The following is a 24070-nucleotide window of genomic DNA, read 5'->3' as shown; positions in this document are numbered from 1 at the left end:
TATTATCTACTTCTAGGTTCTATTATTAGAACCATAGAACTATTAGATAGGAAGCTTAAGAATGAACATAGTGTATTTGGAAATAAGTTTACTATATTAAATATGTAACGAAAAAATCAGCCCTGGTAGAACAAATGCAAATACAAAAGTGGTATTAAAACTTTTAAGTGTTTCATGCAAGTTCAGACAGATACTGAAACTGGTGTATTATGGAGTTTTATGTTAAATATGATACACTTCCATTTGAAGGACTAAATGTTTTCAGGGGTGCAGCCTTCCGATGCTAAATATTCTGAGAAGCTTAGTTTCTCTATTTCTTCTCTTAATTCACCATGGCTGCTGCTGGCATTTGTCCTCTATAAGGCTGTAAAATGAGGGAGCTGGTTTGAGCATTTGACTTCTGTTGGTAGTGGGCTCTTGTTTGTGACGAGTTCTACTTCCTAAAAAAACTGATCTTCACAGACCTTTTTTCTGCCAGCAGTGATGATATTCTGACAGTGGGCCAGGAAGAAAGTGCTGATTAGAAGCGTGGGGGATTTGTGAGAACAAACTTACTACATACTGAAATGTTTTTGTTTGAATGCTTATGCAAGTTTATCTTGTATTAAAAAAATGCCTTTCAATTCTTTTCACCAACACTGGAAACTTGAGAACTGCTTTATATCTTAAGTGGCTTCTTGTATTTCAGAAAATAAATTTGCCTAGGTTTCTCAGTATTGCTTCTTTTTAGTTTTTCTTTTAAATATTTTGGGAAAGATTTGTTACTGAATAAAGGAGTATTTGTACTAGTGATGTGAGACATAAAGCTGAATGATTGGTGCACATTTAACATAATTAAATATATAAAATGTTGGCATAATTCTGTCGTCTTAAAACTGTACCTTTACTTGTAAAGATGGGTGCTGTACTGAACTTTAAGAAGTGATGAATCATCTTCTGGCTGTTGGTCCTGGGGATCAGCGCTGTGGATCCATCTGGAATCAATAGGCATCTCAAAATACTTGGCATAGACAAATGGAGAGGGATACTTATTCCCTAAACAGAAACAGCTTTTGGAGAGTTCCACTATTTCTGTTTACATAAAATAAACATGAGAGGCTGAAGTGTAAAAATTTGCAATTAATTGCAGTTCAAAATAATTTCTTCTGAGTTACTGGTGTGTTTCTTTGGAGGAGCAGTTGACCAGAAGGGCAACACACTTTATGGAGGGTACAGACATATGTTTAAGAAAAATTTGTATTAAGGTATAATTAATTTTGAGAAAATCTAATAAAAAGCAAAAGAACTGACAGCAAACAAAACCAACTTTTCATTATATGACCAAAACCAAGCATATCCCTCTTGGGTTTTGTTTGGGTGGCTGGGCATGGAGTAGAGGGACTGGATAAGATGGCAGGGTGTAACTGGGAGATGGGAGGGTTGTAATAACAACTCAGCCTTTGCTGTGAGGAGGTTGCTGAGTGTTACTGAGTTTGTTAGTTTGGAAATAGGTGTTTTCAGAGACGTTGAGGAGGGTTGAGAAATGGGTGAAGAGGTGAGCAGAGCAGCAGAGGAGATGGTGGTAAAGTCAGAGAGGGGAGAGAATCTGAAGCATGTTGCCAGTGACATTATGATAAGAAATTCAGAGTTCAGTTCTGTTGACGTAGATGGAATTTTGGGTTAAGGAAGACTAAAGAAAACATTCCATTCATTATAAGTTTCCTGCTTGTATTTGAAGATTATGCATTTTTTTTTTTTTCCTTTCTTGTAAACTGAAGTGCTTTCTCCTTTCCTGTCTTTCAGCCTTCCATATTTAAATTGATATTTATCCTCATTTAGGAGGGCAGTGATAACTCTTGTTGAGAAAGTCTTAACTTCTGCATCACTCTCTACTCCCTCGCTCTCCCCTTTGCCTTGAAAACCACTGACTCTTTCATGTAACCATGTGCTGTCAAATGACTTGGGGCACTGCCTTCTCAGGAACAATCATGTGCAAAAATTTATACCACTTACAACACAGGAAGAGGAGAGACTTTGGAAATCATGGCTGAAGTTTGTGTTTTTATGCATCTAATGACAAACAGCCTTGGTTGTTGCATCACTCTGGAGGGTGAGCATAGAGCCAGGTAGAGATGACCTGGAACAGTCTGCTGCTCTAACCCCCTGATTAGTCATTCATGTGACAGGGGAGGTTGCTTCACGCTTTCAGCAGCTTTGACCTGTGCTCTTTGGGATCCAGTTGACTCTCATAATGATGGTTTCAAAACTCATGTTGGCGTTTTGTCAACTGGGTGTTGAATATTCATGTATAATTGTGTAGCTCAGCTGCTTCTCACACAGAGGTTTCTAGTTTTTTGATTAGCTGGGTATGTTAAAAGTTGTTTCTAACTACCATCAACATGGTTCCAAGAGAGAGCCCTGTGCTTTGTACTGTTTTAATATTTGAACACTTGGACAATTTTTGAAAAATTTGATTAACTGGAAAATACAGAACTATGTTTCAGTTCCTCTGTTTCCAAATCATGTGTGCTCCTAATGTTGTGTGTGTATTGATGGCATCAAACTCTGCATATGGCTGGGTAATGTACAGAGGATAGAAGCAATGTGATGCTTTTTCCCCCTTTACCTTCTTGTGTGGTTTCCAGGATAAGCTTCACAATTGTCATCAAAACATGGTGCTTTAGTTTTACTGTTGATTTTACATGCCTCTTTAGGCCTTGGGTATCCCATTTTTTCCATTATCTAACTGTAATTTCTATTTTTGATGTATTTATAGGAAAAATTGATGCTGATGAGTTTTAGTTGAATTTGACAATAGGAACATGTCTAAAATATTTACTGAGTTTCAGACTGTGGTAGCTTATATCCAGTAGAGAGTCAGCATAATTGGTGAGAATTATGAAAACATACAGGTGTTGCAGTTTAAATATGTTTGTGTTTTGGGAGTAGGGGTGCCACTTAAAAATGCTCCAGGATAAATGTGTGAGAAGACAAGGAAGAGTATTTTTGTATTATGATGAGAAAGTTTATTAGCTCAGTCTTCTAAGATCTTCTGCATCTTGCCCCGAAAATTAGTATTAGTCAAAAAATCTGTCTTAAAACAAATAAATTGTTTACCAAGTCTCTATTAATGAGACTTTTAAGGTTATTTTTTCAGAAATGAATTTTTAATGGTATGACTCTGGAGTTTTAATATAACCGATTATTATAACCTGACTTTCCAGTGTTGAACAATGCCTTCATTCAGGGACATGGTCTGGGTTGGTGCTGCTGGTGTTAATTCTAGAGAATGTTTTTAAATCTTGCACTAATGCTGAAAAACATTCTTGACTGAAGGGCTGTAGAAGCTGGTTTTTATCTTCAGCAGAATTTCTAGAACACAGAATATATTTTTGAATGTTTCGTACTTTCTGTTGGATCCTGGATGTTTTGTCTGGATGAGCAAGTCTGGGCACCTGCCTCCAAACCACTTATAATTTCTTCATGACTTAGGAACCAACAAAAAAAAGTGGGTCAATCTCTTGCAAATGTTTTAAGCCAGGGAGGAGTCCTGAGAAGAGACCATACATGGGGGGGGAATCATAGGAATGGAGGGCAGTGTTAATGAGAAAAATTAATCTGTAGTCATAGGACATATTTGATATTTTCTCATAAGATTAAATTTAGTGTGTCATGCCAAGTGTATAACGCTGGCTGGTTTAGAGTGAGCTTAATCTAACCACAGAGTGCAGAGTTAATGTCTCATTTGAGAAAAATGAAATTTCCAGAGCAGATGATAATTCTAGAATGCCAAGGTCAAACTGAGGGCCTAGTTACAATTTTTAGTTTTCTGTGGTGTGCTTAGTTGGTTGTAGGTCACTTACTTACTGTTGACACATCCAAAGCAGGTGGAATGCCTTGTTTGCTTTTTAGATGTCTGGGATAATTGAGTTATTAGAAATAGACCAAGCAGAACTGCTTGTCTCCACCTGTATTTTTTTGGCTGTTTATTCCTGCCATCTTTTCTATGAGTAAACAGAAGCAGTTGCCAAGTGGGACAGTAGGAGGAAGCTTTTTGGTTGCCGTGTGGTATTTTGATGCACATTGAAATACTTGAGCAGCGTTAGAGCAGTAAGAGATGGATGTAAAATGCTGTGTTCGTTGTTTTATATTACAGAAATTAAATCCAGAAGTGTAACACTATTATTTTCTGTAGATAGTAATCACAGGCAAAATACTGACTGTTTCATTTTCAACACTTAAACATGTAAATAGACATATTCTACATGGTGATATTACCCAGAGGGATCTCTGCCTTCTCTTTTCTCTGTGCTGTTTTTTCTCCTTAGGGAAAAGGACAAATTCTGTAAAGTAATAGCTAGAAGTGGAGATGTTCTTTATTACATCCATAGCTGTTTTTTGTGTATAATTTGCATAGAAATCTTTGTGGATGTAATAGCAGTAACTTTTTTTTTTTTAAGTACTGGCACAGCCACTTCATTTTAAAGTTACTTCCTTTCTTCCCTTACTCTTTGGAGCTACTGTTCAGAGCTTCTTGATCTTTCATTTCACACATGGCATAGTAAAATGCTGTTTGCTGCTTGTCTGTTTTACTCCTCCAGATTTTCTCTGTTCTAAATGCTAGTATGCAGTCAAGTTGGAGGAAACAATCACTTATCTGCTTTGATGCTTTTCAAGTGGAAATGAACCTGTGTTGAACCTGTGTTTTGTGCTTGGAAGTGTGTTAGGTTAAAGAACATTACTAAGGTCTGTGATTTCTCTCTGTGGTAGTTCCTTGCTGCTGTCAGGCCATCCTGAAGCCTTGTTGTCCTCAGTCTGAACATGCTGAGGTCCTTCAGCCTGTCTGCACCAGCCTCCTGACCATCCTGGTGATCATGTTTCTGCAATTACCAACATCTTTCCTGTACTGGTGGCTCAAAACTAGACACAGCAACTGCATGTGACAGGGTGAATGCTGCTTGGAGAGAGATAGTTACTCCCCATGATTATTTGCTTTGCTTCAGGTAATACAGCCAGGGATGCTCTTTAAGGTGTGTGCTACCAGGGCACACTGACTGAGAGCTATGGAACAATTACTGGACAAGGCACCTGTGTGCTTTCTTCCTAGTGTAAACTACAGCTGTACTTCCCTCACAACCCATGCTGTATGAATAGAATCCTGTACATAAAAATGCAGCTTTTAATGTGCACACACACAAATTGCAGTTGTAAAAGATGGTTGAATCTTGTTTGTAAGAAGGGAAAAAGAATCTTACACATTTTGAACATAGTCTTTCTTAGCGTGAAAGTAACTAACACTTGCAACAGAAGATGATGCATGATGCATGAATCTGAGGCATGAATTTCAGTGCCAGAGTTTTAAAGATCATCCATAAGGACAAATTAGTGCCAGCTGATCTTTAGTAATTGTCAGTGGGATAAGTACAAGGTAATTTGACCTAGTTCAGACTGTTACTGCTTGTGTTTAATGCCAGGCCCTTCAGTGCTGGCCCCTTAGAAACATACAGTATGCAGGTAATCTCCAGCTTCGTTCTCCCAGGAGCTGGGAGCTGTGGTACAGATCCAAAAGTATGATGTGGATCATACTTGGATAACTTTGGATGAGAGATCCAAACCTGTGACACTGTGGGAGAGTTGGACACAAGGTACCTAAGAATGTAGTGCAGTGTGTCTCCGTAAGCAGCCTCTCCTGGTGTGTCTGGTGTGTAATCTAAGCAGGAACAGAAGGCACTTCCTTTCCCAAATGAAAATTAAGGGCTCCACGGGAAGACAGGTTTCTTTTGCTTGTCCTACCAGAGGTTGTATTTAGTCCATGGGAAGAGATGTAAATGAATTACATGGTTGAGGTTTGAAGGCTTCTTAACGTGTCATCTGTTAGAAAGGAGCCCCTGGATGTGGCACAGAATCCACGTGTCTTGTTTTCAGGTACTGAGTGGAAAGGACACACACACAGAGACATTAAAAATTATTAAGAATTGCTTTGGTTGACTGTTTGGATATAACCGTAGACAATTCTTGGGCTCCTCGTAATTTCCTTTTTATTTTGAACCATCCGGTCAAACATGGACTGAATGTATTTCCCCTGTAAAGTCAGTATGTACCATAGGTATGTTTAAAGTAGATTCCCAATTTAACTATGGCAACAGATCCACAACTACTTTGTCAATCAAATTTGGAAGGAATTTAAGGAAATACACTTTAAGATTGAAAAGCTTTATTTCTTCTGAAGTGGGGGACATCAGAAATCCTTATTCATCACAGTTGGGTACATTCTCTGCACAGTGTCTTGACTGTCTCCCCAAGTCAAACCTAGAAGAGCAGCATTTGAGCTGCAGTGAAAATCTCCTTGCAGAGAACTTGAGGATATGAGGAATACACCTTGTCCTAGATTTGCTGTATTTGCAGCATCCTTAATTTTTGTCAGCTGTAATTGTAGGGATGGGTGATGGCATAAACCATTGCTTTTTGGTTGGAAACAACTTGCAATATAATTTGGACTTAACATTGTATTCCAGTGTTACCTCCAATACTGACACATACAGTAGTTTTCTGAAAGAAAGATGGAATTTACGGAATATAGGCTGTTTTAAATTTTGGGTTTTTTACTGAAGGTATCAGTGTAGTTTTGTGTATGGTGTTCTTTTGTGAGTAGCACCCTATTTCAGTATTACTACCTGTGCTTTTTTAGTAAGTGATTAGAAATGGAATTGACAGATGATTGTATGTAGTGTGACTTCAAGGTGTGATTTAAAAAAAAAAAAAAAGAAAAAGACACAGTGAGGAACTTGAACCCTAAAGCCAAGTTTCTACTGAAACTTGAGAGCTACTCTGCTGTAAGCAATTGGGGAGGACAGTGCTGACGTGACCAGGGGATAATGCTGAACTGCCAGTGTGATTCTCAGGTGAGTGTGGAGAAGCATTTACAGTGCATCAAGAAGGGCTTAGTGCTGTTACATGCAGCTGTAAGATCATACCTGGAGTGCTGCATACAAGCCCAGCCACTCATTATTGAGAAACAATAACTGAAACTACAGCAAATATGCACAAGTCCTGGTGGCTTTTTTTTCCTAATACAAAAATATCCTGAAAAGAAGCAGCAGTATGAGGAATAAGAACCCAAGGTTGCAGCATGACAGGACAGTGGAACCTATTCTTCAGCTGTTAGAGGCAACACATTCCTTTTCCCCAGCTTAACTGAGTTCCACTCTAAAAATAGTTGGGATGCTGACTTGAGCTGTTTCCTTTAGAAAGCTATTCAGAATGCATGGTTAGAAACAGTTCAGAATCAGAGGTTTCACTGAGTGTAAATTGAGACTGCAGTAATATTTCTGAGTTTGGTGTTTGAGTTGTTTTGGTCAGTATGAAGGACTTTTAATTTGACTTCTTTTTTGTTAAGATCATAAAGCTTTCACTTAAAAGAATTTACTTATTTTCTTTCCAGTAATTTTAAAATTTTGTGAATTTTCAATAATAAACAACTTTATCAAACATTTACAAAGTCGTTCTCAAATCTGTCAGAAGTAGAGGGAGAATTACATCAGGATGCATAGTTACCCCTTATTGCTGGGTTGCAGAGTAGCTGTTACCTAAAACCAGAAATACAGCATTTGACAGTTTGTGTTACTGGACAGCTTTTGTCTGCCATGCCCTCAAAATACCTCAGTTATCTCAGTGGTACCTTGTAAGTACAGACCCACATTTTCATTGTAACCTTGCTGTCATGGATAGAATAAAGGCCCCATGTTCTATTTGAAGATGTAAACAAGATTGCAGTAATTTTGATCCTTGTTTTAAATAAAATTAAACCAAAAATGAGCTGAACTATATTTTTCTTTTACATGGGTTACACCGTGTCATTTGCATCTGACAGATTTTTAAAGAATTCACTTACTCTGTATATGTGATACCTGATTTTCAAAAGTGAATGCCTAAAATTAGATGTCTGTTGCTGTAGCCTTGGTCTAGTTTTCAGAGGAACTGGAAGCTTAGAGTAGGATTCTCTTTCAGCACTGACATTGCCTTTTCCGATACTGACAGGACGAGCTATGTCAGAGTACTCTGAAAGCCCAAGGCTGTTCTCAGTTTCCTTTGTTCTTCCCGTTCAAAAATATACCAAATGTTCTTTATTAAATCTTAATAACATTCTTTAGAATTATTTAAAGGACTGAATTCTTTATCAAAACCTTTTCTTCTTTGAGGCATCCTCAAGAAGGTTGGAGTGGTAAACTCAATTCAGATTAAAAGTTGGAATTCAGAGATCTAGTTATGAAACCTGATTTTCAGTGGCTGTATTTTGCATGTTGCTGCTGTGTTTTGCCTGCACAGAGAAGGAGCTGGGTTGCCACTTTCAGACTTACTGTTGTCCTTCTGGGAGGCACCTGGAAGTCACAGGCACCCAAATGCCATGCTTAGTCACTTGGGTTTTTTTAATCCAAAATATCTGACTACAGCAGAAAAATAACTCAGTTTATATTTATCAGTATTTCTTAGAAAGTCTGTCTTTCCTGATACTTTCTTCTCCCCTCTGATTTGCTGATTGCATGTGGTATTGTTTAGATGCCAATTTATCAAGGCTATCATCACTACCTTCACTTTCACTTTTCCCTTTCTCTTAAGGTAGCCTTTCTGCTCTTGATTTTTTTAAGACAGTGAGTTCTTAAAGGCAACAAATCTACAAATGACTGATTAAAGAAATAGATCAGCTGTTATCCAGTGAAGTAGTTTTGCCGCACAGAATGGCATGCTTCCTTCTTGTTGCATTTCTGTCTGACTCATGTTTTTAATAGGCATCAGCACCCAGGATTAAGGAAGCAGTGTTGAGCCACTTGATGCCTCATTCAGGAGCAAATAAAATGTGTGGGGATTTTTTTTGGTATTTTTTTTTACCCCACAAAGGCTTGGAAGGTTAAAACTTTCCTGCTGTTTAATTCCTTTCCTGTAAGATTTCCAGCATTTTTGTAGGTGTTTTGGTCTTAGAGTATTGAAATTGTAGTGCTAAATCTTACAAACAACTTCATCCAAGTCACTGTGGGCAGAAGGTACATCTGACCTAAATAAACCACCAACCTTCTGCGAAGGGAAGTTGTATCCTTGGTTTCTGACTTTAAAGGAAACATCATGTTTGATGAGCTCATGCTTGGACATCCACTGTAGGCACGAGTCTCTCTTGTGTGTGTTGTTACCTGGAATTTGTTTGATTCACGACAGGATGCAAATAGTAAACATGTTTGTTTCTTTCCACGCATGTTGACAGCTTAGATCAAAATGGATCCTCAAGAGCCCATTATATAAAATACAATTCCCCTTAAGGATGCATGTGAAGCAGATACAAAGCCTGATATCTTTTACAACTCAAGTGGATTCAAACTTCAAAGAACAGCCCACTCCGCTCAAACAAAAAATCACACTGTAGACAAGGCTTTTTTCTTAATTTTAGAGTAAAACTTGCTGGCCATATGATTGATGCAATAACTGTTTCTCTAACCTAACTGTTCTTATGTGTTTAACTTTCTGTTAATAAGATATAAAACATAAGTCTTGAAATGACTTGAATTTGCATAGAATGCACTCTTGTTGATCTGAATTAAATTTTAAATTGTTGAGACTAGATTTACTGTTTATTTATAATCCAGGCATTTCTTCATGACCTAATAAATGCCATTTTTTCCCCCAGATCTGTTTTCTCCTGTTTGCTGTTCTCTACATAGTTTCCTACTTTATAATCACAAGATACAAAAGGAAAGCAGGTAAGCATAGAAATTTTAATATGTAAAAATAATTTTTGTTTTTCAAATAAATAGATGATTCTTTTCCTCTCCATCTCCACAAGGAGAGTGGAAGAAGTAAAGCTGTTTGTTAGGCTACCGGTCTATGGCAGCCTGGATTGATCTGATTGTGTATGGCAGCCTAAGTGTTAACTGTTTTGAGAGGGAAGAAAGGGGTTAATGTCAAGTAGATGCTTCTGCCTCCCTTGCCTTTAGATCCTGTTCTCCTTTCACATCAGCCTTTCCAGAATAAGTATCTTCAGCTGTGTTTTAGCAGCAAAATCAGGTTCTGAGCTTTTGCTGGTAAAGGTTGCCAGTGCTACAGAAGAGAAGTAGCATTATTTCTTCAAAAAGTCCTGCTCTGCTCAGGTACAGTTATTTCAGTGGTCTTAACCTGTTTCTTATGAGTTCACCACTGAAGTTTAGATAATACCTTGAAATAGTACTCTTGTTTTTTTTCCCTTTGGAAACATGGTCTAGTTTCCATTCTGAAACTAGTCTTTAGGAAGCCCCGTCATTTTCTTCAGTATTTTTTCTATAGACAAATAGCATAAAAATCGGTATAAAATTGCAGAATTTTAGACTCTTGACAGCTTATTTGGGACCTTGGTGCTTGATAATAGGTTGTAGAAACATTCCTGTGTATGGTGATCTTGGTGCTTTGAACTTTATTGGAAACTGTGTATTGAGCTGTAGTGACCTGTGTTATGATAGAGATGCTTTCATAGATAGATTAATGTTTTAAAAAGTAAACTTTTCATGGAATTTAATTCCTTAAAAGAAAGGTACATATCTTTAAACATGGGAAGTAAGACAGATACTATCTTCTGATCCTGATATGTATTTTGGGCACTACAAAGCTGCTACTATTTGTAGATGGAGAAGAACAGGAAGGGGAAACTGGTTTGGCAAACACTGTTGGATGCAAAGACACTTTTATTGCCTTTTTTTGGCGGTTGATCTCCTCAGCTAGGAAGAGGGACTGCTCTGCAGCTGTCCTGACTTTATGAAAGCTTTGTGAGCATGTACTTAGGCACACTTTGTAGCCTGCTATGATCTTCCTGATGAGAAATGTTTGAAGAGTTAAGACATCTGGAACTCTTTCAGCACAAATTGTTCGCTGCTTCTCCAAGAAGCTCTTTAGCCAAAATGATTCATAAGAGACCTTGACTTAGTCTTTCAAAACACCATGAGGTTTCCATCAAAAAAACCAACAACTCCATGTCCGTTCACAGAAGAATTTCAAAATAGCATGATGTTATTGGCTGTGTGTTTATTTCAACTGTGTGCATGACTCTTAAGAACTTAAATTTATTTTAAAATCTAAGAATAAATAAAGTCAGGCATTCTATCTCCTATGGAAAATAGGAGAAACTTTAGAATGCTGAGTGTAAAATTATTTTAAATTCAGAAATTTTTATTTAAAAATGCTTCCATTATTTTAAATTTAGAAATGCTTACATTTGTGTACTGATGTGCTGTGAGAAGGGTGTTAAGCGTAAAAGGATGTGTTAGTGATTCATCTCTGAGTGAAATGTTGATATTGTTTCAAAAAGATTGTTCTAGTGAAGTATTAAGTGAGGAATAAGTGAATAAAAATGGTCTAAAATTTGAAGTATCAGAAGGAAGTAATGATATCTTAAATCCAAAACAAGTAACAAGAATAACACCACCTGTCCTTCCTCCTCTCTCCCAAATCCCTGGGAGCTGGGAAGAGGGGTAAGTAAAGGGAAGCAATTAAGTAGTCATCATTATTGTTCTGAGTATACTTTCTTGTTTTAAAAAGACATTAATACTGAAAGTGGTCTCTAGTAGTAGTTAGTATGGACTCTAAGACTTTCCTGTAGCTTGCCTGCTCTCTGTGGTTCCAGAGATGCCCAAAGGGACAGTTTCTAGCAGCAGCCATGGCTGTAGTAATCTGAAAGCATGTTTGCCATAGAGCACTCCGGAAGAGGTCTCCAAGAAGTTTTGAACTGCATACTTAAGTAAAGTGAAATAACTTTGCTGTTACATTGAAAAGAGTTTGACTAGAAAAAAAAAGGGGTGTGAGTATTCATTTTTGGAAGGAACTTCCTTAAATTATTCATGCTCATAAATTGTATCAGTATGTCTGAATTTAATTGTAAATTAAAATTATTCCGATGGATATACATTTTAGCCTGAGGAAAAACAAGTGAGTATTGAGTATAACCTGCTGTAATTTAATTTTCAGATGAGCAAGAGGATGAAGATGCCATCGTTAACAGAATATCGTATGTATAGCTCTTCTTGGCAGAACTTCTTTTCCTGAATATATTGTTATGATAGTAACCTTCTGTGCTTCCAAATAAATAAGAGTCTATTTTAAATATTCAAATGTATTTTAAATAGATTGCTAGAGGGTCAGGGAAAATGATTTGGTTAATTGGCGCCCTGTGTTATGAAAAGTGTTATGAAAGTCTGGTCTAGGGCTTTTTTCATCTGTAGTTTTCCCAGGAAGCATGAAGTTGGCCAGAATATTGCATGAGGACCTGATGCAAGCAGTGGAATTGAGTGCAAGACCTGCATTTAGGTCTCTAAAATGTAGGTGTTTAGATGCGAGGTGGTGTAAGTTCCTGCAGCAGTCGATGGAAGGCCTGTCAAGGGAGGCAGTGGATCCTGGGAAGAAAGTTAACTGCCTCTGTAGAAGACATCTTATCTGACCATTGTGAAAAAGCTGCAGAGGGGGTAACAAGTGGAAGACAAGCACTTGCCAGACCTACTGGTCTGCCAGCAACTCTCTCCTTATCCTCTTCCTTTGTAAAGCTAGATATTAATATCTCCTATTTGAATGTGCCTTGAGATGTACAGAACCTCCATGGCTGTTGCTGCCCTGTCAGTTACGTGATTGGCTGAACAATGTGGATCGACTCCTTGTGTATTACAGTGCTCTTGGCTCTTCCCTGGTGGTGCTGTCATCCCTTTGGAAGGAGAGCTCATAGAAAAGTGTTGTTGTAAATATAAAATGTTCTTTTTTCTTTCAGCCTAAGGTTTCTTGTTCTGTAAATGTGCATGGTATTTTCCTACAAGCAGTAACTCTCAAACATATGTAGATAGATTTTTCTCCACATGGCATAATTGTCAGGACTTGAGGTGTGGAGGGAGGAGAAAAAAAGGCCAAACTGCTGTAGTACTTTGCTGTAGTTTGTTAGGTTTTACAGTTCTGGCTTGGAATACTTAAACATCCTTAAATGAAAGCAAAAATCTCAGAAGCCAACAACAATAACATAAGAATATCTTAAAAGACAAAATTAGTCACTCTTTATGTTAACTTTTGTGTAAATGAAAAATGGATTTGTAGACTGTTAAGAAAGTAAGATTTCTGTAAGCAGCTTACAGATGCTCTTGTTGTAGGGATGTTCTATTTATTATTTTGTCATGCAATTTGAGAATTACTTCTGCTTTTATTACAGCATTAGATTAGTTCTGTAAGAATGTTTTGTTGATCTTATTTTTTTAAGAACACAGTTCTTTTTAATGCCACAAGATGGCATGTGGTTTAGGTTGTATTTGGGATCTAAAAAGAATAAGCTTAAATACTTTAAATATTTCTGATAATTTCTGTGTATCGACTTTACAGCTATGAGATGATAACTTGAATAACTACTTTGTGAAAAAAACAACTTTTTTTTCAGTTTGGTGTTAAAATATTTATGTATAATTGTACTCACTTCAGTTGTTAGAACGTTGCTCTGCTTTTAAAACTTTCACTAAGAATATAGAAATTGAATCTTTTTTTCTTATGTGTGTGTCTGTGTGGGAAATTAAAACTGAAAGAGGAGACTTGTGAAAAGATATTTAATAAACACCAGTAGTTTAACCTTTGTATTACATTGGAATTGAATGCATACATGTGCCAAGAGACTAATTCTGGGAGGTGGTAAAAGCTAATTATTTATACTGGGTTCTGTAAACTATTTTAAATTTGCTTTTTGGAAGTCAGATGCTTTGGAAATCCCAGTTTCTCCTGACTATTTACAATGTAAGAATGTGTTGCCTTTAGATGCTGATTAACAGGAAGTTTAATGACTTTTTTTTCCTGCTGTTCAGAGCATGTTGGTGGTAACAATAGTACATTTCTTTAAATTTCAGGCTGTTCTTGAGCACCTTCACTCTAGCAGTTTCAGCTGGTGCAGTCCTGCTTCTACCTTTCTCAATAATCAGCAATGAGATCCTGCTTTCTTTTCCACAAAACTACTATATTCAGTGGTTAAATGGCTCACTAATTCATGGTTAGTATTCAGCATAATGTAATTAAAATGGATGTCCTCGTTATATGTGCACAGATATGTTCTTATTTTCAAACTGATAACTTATTTTCATTTACTATGCTAATTGTTAATGTGCTATTGGCTGGTTGGTTTTGCTGCTGTGTGAGGTATGACCAAAGTCTGTCTTAACTGTTCTGTTCTTTTTTTAAGAATTATGCCGACTTGCTGGAATTAAACCAAAATCACTGCTTTGAATATTAATGTAAAATAAGAGCTACTACAAGCTAACCTGAAACATGCTGTTCAGACTTCTTCCTCATGTGTGAATGCAAGATTCATATGCCTTACTCTTTATGATGATACCTATAAATTTATTCTCAAAATAAAATCATGTTTTAAGAAACTTGCTAGTTGTGGGCAGCTTGGACTGGATAGTTAAATACAGCTGTTAGTGATTTATGTGTAAACAAGGAAAATTGTGGAACATAAGTATTGTGGCAAAGATGCGTGATAAAATAACTGGTGAAAACAAGATCTTCTTTGCTAGGTTTGTCTGGAGAAAGTATGTTCACTATGTGAAACAATTTATTTAATCTGGTATAAATAATTTACAAGTTAACTGTGGTGTCCTCTTTAGTCTTGGGAAGAGATAGTAATTTCGCTTTGGAGGACTTTTCTGTGAAAAGTGTATGCTTTTTGCTAAATGTGTAATAATATTCAAACATAACAAGTTCATGAATTTTCAGATCCCTAACTTGCAAAGATTGTGTTTGGGGTTTTGGTTTGTTTTGGTTTTTTTGTGAAGTGAGAGGCAAGAAGGGGTATTTGTAGGACATAAAGGAGTGATTCTTCACAGTGGGGATGGCTGAACGTTGAAAAAAGTTGTCCAGAGAAACTGGGAGATCTTGAAATTTTTCCAAAACTCAGGTGGCCAAAGCCCTGAGCAGCCTGATGGCACCTGCAGTTTGGCTGTTTTAAGGGCAGATCAGACTATGTGACTTTACAGGTTCTTTCTAGTTGAGTTATTCTATGACCTGTTTGTGACATGTCATGGGGGATTGCTAATTTGGTATGTCTCCTACAAGGGAGGAAGAACCCAAGCTGAATCTCATTTTTCATATGGATTTAGCTGCTCAGGCATTTTTCTTCTTTACTTCCCTCAAAAAGTTAATGGAGAGTAATCCTTCCGTGTCTGAATCGCCTTTGGAAAAAAGACAAAAAAATGCATCAGAGACTGGAAATTGTATAATAACCAGTTCAGAAATTTTTACTCTGTCAGTTGTTGCTTGAGAAGATTTGGTTTAGTATGAAATCTGCTGGAATAGTTGCTGTTAAATAGGGAGGCCTTTGAATTTTCCAGTGACCATCTTTTGATTTTGCTGTGCTAATGTTTGAAAATACCACTTTATGGATACACAGTATAATTTATATTCCGTAAGTCCAGCAGCAGTGGCTAGCAAGAAGGGAAATTCAGCATCTTGGTGTTTCCAGGTGTAAGTGTGTATGGCAAAGGGGTAGGCGTGACCGCGGTGAACCTTGGGTGGGTTCCGGTGATGCGAGGCGGGTTTTGGATCGGGGAGGTTTTGGATCGGGGCTGGGCCGGGCGCCGGTGCGGATCCGTTCCCTGGAGCAAGGGCTCCCCCGCGTGGCACTCACCGGGATCGCCCCGCTCGAATCCCGTCCCGCGCCCGGCGCAGTCAGAGGGGGAAACCTGTGCGGCTTTGGGAGCTCACAGCCCTGGCACCGGCACCCGAGCTCAGAAGGGCTCACATGCCCATAATACTCTGCCTACACAGCCTTCACGTATGGTTTATGAACTGCTTTGTAAATGTTATCAAATGGGAGCATTTGTGTTGCTTTAAAACACTTCCCCCCCTTAGATTTATCGATTACAGCTATCATCTGAGGTACTTGAACCTGACACTGAGGGGTTTTATTCTGTAGATTGTTGCATTACTGCTGGCAAATAAAAAAGTAGAAAATATATGCCTCAAACTTTTGAAACTAGGCAGAAAGGCCAAACCTGTATCCAGCATAAACACTCTTACCTAATTACTAATCCCAGGACTAGTTCTGACAGCGGTGTTCCCTTGTGCTGCTGTTGGGTACAACCAGCAGGTGGGGGTAAAACGTAATGAAACTGCCATGAATAAGAAAAATGGGAAAATGCTCACGATCAAATCTGTTTGCCTAAGACTGGGAAATTTTTAATTTTTATGTTTTATTAACTTGTTTTATGGGGTACAGTCTTAGGTCACTGCAAATGCAAAGGAAAAAAGTTCTAATTGACTGCTTAAAGCTTTTCTATATGTTGATGTCTGCAAGTGTCTCATGCAATTTTATGATGCAGTCAGTGTAGTAGAAAATAATTCTTTTTCTGGGTCTATTTTAATTTGATTTCTGAACTACCAGATTAGGGTAAGAAATACAGAGGACTTTTGAGGAAAGTGCACATGTCTGTCGGCAGCAGAACAGCACTATCCTTGCCTCTCGTAACTTTGTGTGCATATTGTAGCACTGTAGTTTAATATTCTGTAAATGTGGTTCCTATATGCTACTAATGTGTTAATTTCTGGATTTTAACTTTTAAAAATTCACCCTGGATGTGCACCAGTCTCCCCCTCCTTAAAATGCTCTGTGTCCTCTGCAGCTCCTAAGCACTGTTTTATGTTGTAAGATACACATGTAATAGAGCTGCTGAAATTAGGACAAGCAGATATTGAACTTTGCATTAGGTAACTGAATGCATTCTGTCTTCAGTTAGAGAAAACTGCTGAAATAAGACTCCTACCCCCATCTAGTTGTATTTCTACTCTTACTCTGGTGTCTTTTTTGGGGAAAAAAAAGGCGCAGACTGCTGAAGTTAATGTCCCCTCGTAAGGGCTGTTAATGACATTCTTGCTGATGTTGCTATGCCTGAATGTTTCTCAAATGGTAACAGGAGCTTCCTGGCAAAGCAAATTCTAAAGGAAAAATCCCCCTCTTTGTTAACTGGAGTTTAGCCACCTTTAGGCAGTCTGTTTTCTTTAGCAAATGAGTGTTATATTTCACGCATCTTTTGGAATTTTTGTGTTTTGTTTTCTGTAGCCTATTTGGCTGGGTTTGGTTGCTGGTATCCTGCTGCTGTCAATTGCTGAAGAGGTTCTTTTGGCCCCTGTCCCCCTCCTTCTCTCTTTTATTTCTCCTTCAAATTCGAATGCTGTCATTTGAGCAAAAAGGAATTATATGGCAGAAGCACTTTTTGAGATGGTACAGGCAAAGATCACTGCTAACTATTTTACATTTGGATCTAACTACAGAAATTTCTCTTGATAGTGAATACCCCAGACATCCAGTAAATATCTCTTTCCTTCCCTATTCTTTACAAAGTGGACAATTTCAAGAGAAAAAGGAGCAAGCCTGTACATGGGAAGAAGGAAACAAACAAAGCTGTTAGTTCAGATTTTCTTATCATGGGGGAATATTCTTTTTTTGATTGATATTCAGGTGATATAACATAGTCCTGCAGAATTATGGAAATGTGTGTGCCTTGGAGAAGGTGGGGAACTAAGCCTGTTTTTCTCTACAGAATTTTTTTTTTCGGATGTAGTACATGTGACAGTAGTTAGACCTGTTAGGTGCTAAATTGCAGATAAGCTTCTGCTTTTATAAAGAAGAAACACTGCATCCTGCACAACTTCTGATAGGGTGATTGATGATGGATTCATGTTTAGGCACCAGAAACTGGCTCTTCAGTAAGTGTGCAGCTTAGAAAATCTTAGTAGAGCAGATACTCTAATGGAGATTAGCTATCACTTCAGGTTGTTTTCCAAACCCTTTCTCTTCCTGCAGGTGTCACATGTGTCTTGCAGATGTCCTCCTTGTAGTCAGTTGCTGATTTTTCACACAGATCACAGAACGGTTGAGGTTGGAAAGAGCTCTGGAAATAATCTGCTCCAAGCAGGGTCAGTCATAGAAGGCTGCTCAAGGTGCTCCTCTTTTAGGTTTGAGTATGTTGAAGGATGGAGATTACAAAACCTGTGGGCAACCTGTTTCACTGCTTGCGTACAGTGGCAGTGGAAAATGTTTGAGATTTTTAGTTTTTGTTTGGGTTTTTTTCCTTCCCTTTTATGAGTAAGTAGATTTTCCAGTTTTTCAGTTCATGCTTATTGCCTCTTCTCAATTCACTAGATACCACTGTGAAGATCTGACTGTTTTCCTTTTTCTCCCTCATCTTATACATATATACTGTTTAAATCTCCCTAAGTCCACTCTTCTCTGCTCTCTGTCCTTCTGTCTAGCCTGTTGAGGTTCATCAGAGCTGCAGGAGACTGCTCCTCCCTATCCTGTCTGTTGAGCAGATTTGCTGGGGATGTGTCCTCTCCCACCACCCAGGTCACCAGTGAAGGTGTTTAACCCACCATCAGCCCTCTGGGGTGTACATACCACTGGTGGCACAACCCTGGGAGCCCAGAAGCTCAGCCAGTGTTCAGTCCACCTCAGAGTCCATTTACCTTGCCCATACCTCATTAATTAAGCGATGAGTGGGTTAATGGGAGATGATGTTGAAAGCCTTATAAAGCTGAGATAAAAATATCTACTGCTCTCCTTTTGCCTGCTAAGCCAGTCATTCCATTGTGGAAGGCTGCTGTTACCATGATATCTTCTTCTGATTTGGAGGTGACAATGGCATTTGTGTGCTGCTCATGTTAAAATCCATGGTTTGCTGAAGTTTCTCTTGAAAAAGTATGGGAGGAAGGAAATATACAGAACTGGATTTTTTGAGATGCACTGAGAGTAGTAAAATACTTCTGTCCTGAAAATTTCTACAATGGTTCTCTAAAGAGCCTTCAGTGAGTTTGTGGAAGTCGTACCCCTGAGCTTGCAGTCTGTCTCCCACGGTTTCAGACATTTACTCCTGAAAGGTAAGTTGTATCCAGTTTTTGTTTGAAGATCATTATGCAGAGAAATGGAAGTTTTTCAGCAGTGACCTGTAAATAACTATACCCATAAACCCTTGGCACTTGTACATATACTACATTGTTATATGTAAGGGAAGAAAATGTTGTATATTTAACTGTTAAAATATAGAAACTTATAGTGTAAACTTTTTCTTGTTTGTTTCAGGTTTGTGGAATCTTGCCTCTCTTTTTTCAAATCTGTGTTTGTTTGTATTGATGCCCTTTGCGTTTTTCTTCCTGGAATCAGAAGGATTTGCTGGCTTGAAAAAGGTAGGAAAACACTATTAAATACAGAGTAATTGCAGTATATATTTCATTTTCAGCCCTTGTTTCTGATGAAACTAATATTACAGACTGGGGAGGATTTGGTGCTGGGATGTGTGTGCTTATGTGAAGGTGTATATACAGCTGCACACTCTCGCACAGGCCAGACCTATGGGGGAAAAAGGACTTCTTAAAACCCACATGTACTGAGATCAAGAAAATTACTTAGCTCTCTTTTGAACAAAACAATTCAATCAAGATTTTATTTTTTGGAAGATAATTTTTTTGGGATGTTAAAAGGAGAGAAGGTTCAAAAAATGCATAAGAAATAAAATAACAAGGAGAAGAAGGACAGGTTTCTTGCTAATGGGAACGGTGATTAAATAACAGATGACCCTGAGAAAACAAGCTTGATTTGTGAATTTTAAAGATTACAAACATCCCAAAAAAGGTTTAAATGTGGCCAGTATTAACAATAATATGTTAAGAAAACTGTCTTAAATGGGTAAAGAATATCATAAAATATTCAACTTCATTGGAAATATTCAGGTTGAGAGGGCTGAGTATTTCGGTGAAGCAGGGAATTTGGCAAGGCAATTTTTGAACAATGAGATAACGATTGTATTAATATGTGAACATAAAGAAACACAGTGAAAAATTACTATAATGGGAGGCACATCAAAATTAATTTCAAATCATAAATATGAGATAGATTAAACTGCAGTGACTGACTGGGACCAATTGTAGCACGTTACCATTAATTTTTATCATCCAAATGATAACACTTTTGTTTTTGATGATACTACACTTGGGGGAATTCTGCTCCCTTTGGATGACAGTTGTCAGAAAGCAAAGGGGCTTGGAAAGTGATCTTGAAATCTGGAGGATGAAATGAATTAAAGATGGATGCAAAAGAGTATGAGTCATTGAAGCACGGCATGTAATGTAAAGTCACTAGGGGATAATTGTATTTGGAAGGTAAACATCATTCCTGGTTGCATTGACAGGAACTGGCATGAAGGCAGTGAAGTTACCATTTTGGTTCTTGGTGGGATTAGGGAAAACTAAACTGAAGTGCTGCATTCAAGTTTTTGGTTCACTTGAGAAAAAACAGAGGACAGCAAAACAAACAACTTAGAAACTACTGTGTGAAGGAAAATTTTAATTCAGAGAAAATAATGTGGAGAAACAGAGACTTTATTCCGTAGCAGAAGGTACTGGGGGATTACAGCAATGCAGCAATGTCAGAAAACACCTGCAGGGCCCAGCCCAGGTGGTGGGTAGATGTTGTCTGGTGTCACCTGCACTGAGCTGATGCTGCTGCAGCATTGCTGTGCATTGACCAAACTGCAGAAGTATCCAGGTCACTTCAGTTATGAATTTGGGTGACCAAATGAAAGCATTCAGCTTCCAAGGAGTTTGGTGATGGACTGCTGGTTTAACCCTGCTTGTCCATTTTGGCTGGAAAATACTCTTCTTTCTTCTTCCTTCACTTCAGGTATATACAGGGCTGAGAACTTTTAGCAACTCTGTTTGTCCTTCCAGTTTTCATGTGGAGGCCACTCCATTTTCCTTTTGACACTTAACTATCTAGCCACAGCTAATATTTATCTTTTCTTCTAAAAAATAAGTTAACTAATTACAGTGGGGTTTTTATCTCCTGCAATCCAACAAAACCAAGGATGCTGTCCATTAGTATACTGGGTAAGGTACTTCTGCTTGTAGAGTTCTGTTGGCTCCGAAAGATGCTCTGTGTATCCCAGCTACATGAAACTTGCACTTTACATGAAACTTTTAATAGTTAAAGTGTAATTTTCTTACGATAGTGGCTATCAGTAAATCCCATTCAAGATAAATCAGATCATCATTGCACGTTTATGCTTGAAAGCATTTGTGAGGTGAGATGGATAAGATAGAACCATAGTCTTCTGCAGATGCCAGGAAAAAGATGATTGTTGGTGCTTTAGGGTAGTTTTGCTTTTAGTATCAAAACCCAGGAGAGGGAATTCCATTTTGGAATTTTTTTTTTGAGTTCTGGATGTTTTTGGAACATCCCAGAAGCCAAGTGTGATTCCTGGTAAAAATACTCCAGGCCTTTATGCAATGTCTGTTCTACCTCACTGCTCTGTTTAAAATTATCCAAAATGGATGGAATTGTTCTGCCTGTTTTGTGTGAGCCTTAAAGCTGCTGGTCAAGACTGAGGAATTGTGATCTGTTGTAATATGAACATACCTTGTCTCTGATTGCTTTTCTTGGAAAGTAAGTGGCAGATGGCACTTCTGGACTAAGCTGATAGTTAAAATTAAATGTGCTGTTCTTTTCAGGTGCTGATGTAGATAAATGATTCTACTTGTAATAATTGCTATACATGTTTTAAAGAATTACATCACATAATTGGGTCATTAGAATCTGGGAAAATTCATAATTAATTGAAATCAGGATTACATGTAAGGTTTTCAGTTCTAGCATCTGTGAAGGAAGGGTATTTCCCATTGTTTTTTAATTTTACTAGATTTTCGTCATGTTTCTTACCTCTTTTCTGAGAAGATTTTGAGACTGCGATTACTTTGTAGAATTTTGGCATTTGAACAAATAATTTAGTGTAATTTAAAAAAAAAAAGTAATATTTTGTCATTCATCACATCAAACTAATAGACCAGAGAGATAAAAGAGTGTTCAAATGTTGTTACTGTTCACTGGGAAAACCAGATTTTAGTGGTCTCAATTTAAAAGAACATTTCATATATTTGGCAAAACTTGTAGCATTTAAGAGAAGAATGATCTACTGTAAATGTGAAGACATTCAGTAAAGAGATTTGGCATGGATCTTTAATCTTTCATTTGGGAGTTGGGAAAGCAGTTGATTCTAGATACCCAGCTCGAATCAAAATTTGGATAAAAAGACTGTTCCAGTGGAAGCTTTTATGCAGGTCATCCTGTCATTGAATTACCTTCATCATAATGACTAAATAGGTCACTTGGGATATAGGTGTGTGCAGTGAGGATGTCTATTTGAAGGTGTTCATATATGAATTACGTGTTGGGCTTTTATTAAAGTTCTGAAAATGCATAATTAAAAGAGTTTCATTCCTGAAATTGAAATTTTTTTTTTTTCATTTTTAATGGATGTCTTTGTTCAGATTAAATAGCAACAGTAATTTCAGTCATTGTCATGTATGGGTCTGACTCCTGAAGATTTTAGCCATCTGTTTGTTTATCACAGACTGTGCTATAAAAGTTGATTTTATGTATTGACTGTAATATGTAGGATTCTTTTTTTTTCCAACCCTGATATTTCAGATAGTTCATAGATTACTGTTGAGAGCTTTGTATAACTTTTCTTTCCATGTTCCTGAATGGTAGCATTGCTCCCTTAACTGTTCAGAATCAGAATGGGTTTGATTAACCATCTTCCAATTTCATATGGCTCTTTTCCCTGGCTGCTAATATACTTTCTAAATGGCACATGGCCCCTCTTAGAGACTCACTTGGATTCCCCAGGGCAGCAGTTTAAAACAACCAAGGGCTTGCCTGTTGTGCAGAGGAGAGAAACAGGGAAATGAGGCACTGGCCATGGATGGATGCAGTGCTGCACTGGAATTCAAACTGATTCTCTGCTAGTTTTTCATAAAATCCACTGTGTGAAATCAGAAAGGGCATTTTGGAACCTGAGTGGGTTGACTATGCCCTTCTAAAGAGCTTAAGTGCTGCTCTTTGCTTTTGTTCGTTTCCATTTAATGGCACTTGAAGAATTCAGATGTCAGGACAATAATAATAATCCAGCCAATACTGGAGGTGTATAAGATATATATGTATATGCATGTACATCCTTGTGTATCTGCCATGTGTGTATGGATGCACACACGTATTTTTGTGCACACATAGGAATTGGATTTTTCTAGACTTGGAATTGTGATACATTATGCCTCAGCCAGTGCTATTAACTGAGCTGTTGGAGTACCTGATATCACTTTAATCTCTTGCACCAGTATTAAAAACTGTTTTACATCTTTCTCTGTTCTTCTTGTCTTCCTTTGTAGAGTCTGTGCATAAAGTTATGTTTCTTGTTTAGATAATCTTTTAGTTCTTTGTCACTGATGTGCTCGGATTCTATAGTAGTTATGAAACAAAGTTGTCAACAGTGTTTCTTAATGTCTGAATTAGCCTCATTCTTTATCATTCTCCCAAAAAAAGAAAAATTGTGCTATTTGCAGTTGAGTAGGTCATAGTGCTGATGTTTCCATGTGTGGTAACAGACTGCACAGAAAATTGCATGTGTGCTGCTGTGTGAAGGAGGCAAACATTTTTGAGGAGATAATTGCTATACCTTTTCTTGACCTTTAAAATATGCTTTCTCTTGATGTAACTTCAATGGAAATTTGTATTTATTTGAAGTTGACAAAGAGAGACATTTTGGAGTAATTTCCTCGTAAGAAAGTACAAATAGTGCAATTTACCACAGCGAGAAACTGGAAAAACTAGGTATTGCATAATCAGAAGTGTAGAGTTTTAAAAAGGTTTTATGAAGTATATTACCTTAATACTGATCTTTGAACTTGAAGTCATAGCATAAAGTTTAACATGAGCGACAGCAACATCCTGACCAATTATCCAAATTATCCAGACATCCCAAAATGTTCACAACACAACACACAGAGTCTGTGGATTAAGAGGTTAACTCCTGGAACATCAAAAGAAGTGCATGATAATAAAAACAAATAGTACAAAAATTTGAGGTAACTTCCTTGCTTAATTAATTAGGTAGACCAGGTGGAAGCGAAGAGGCCAGAGCTGGTGCTCAGAATGTCTATAAAGCTGAGCAACATGACAGCACAATGGAGGAGGAACAAAGATTTTTTTAATATACTTCTATCCTGTGTCACAGTTTGAAAT

General features: G+C 37.6%; 1 protein-coding gene across 2 annotated transcripts in view; it reads left to right on the top strand.

Annotated features, from left to right (window-relative positions):
* The window catches only part of LMBR1 (limb development membrane protein 1), a 69389-nt gene that overhangs the window by 4585 nt on the left and 40734 nt on the right, over positions 1–24070 (top strand). Inside the window, exons 2-5 of one of the 2 annotated variants that reach the window (XM_039571621.1) lie at positions 9653–9725; positions 11956–11995; positions 13854–13993; positions 19079–19182. In XM_039571621.1, the coding sequence (XP_039427555.1) occupies positions 9653–9725; positions 11956–11995; positions 13854–13993; positions 19079–19182 (357 nt within the window). The remainder of the gene's footprint in view (positions 1–9652; positions 9726–11955; positions 11996–13853; positions 13994–19078; positions 19183–24070) is intronic. The other variant, XM_039571625.1, reaches the window with a different exon arrangement.

Source organism: Corvus cornix, chromosome 2 (assembly GCF_000738735.6).
Source record: "Corvus cornix cornix isolate S_Up_H32 chromosome 2, ASM73873v5, whole genome shotgun sequence".
NCBI lineage: Eukaryota > Metazoa > Chordata > Aves > Passeriformes > Corvidae > Corvus > Corvus cornix.
This window is presented reverse-complemented; position numbering and strand designations above follow the sequence as displayed.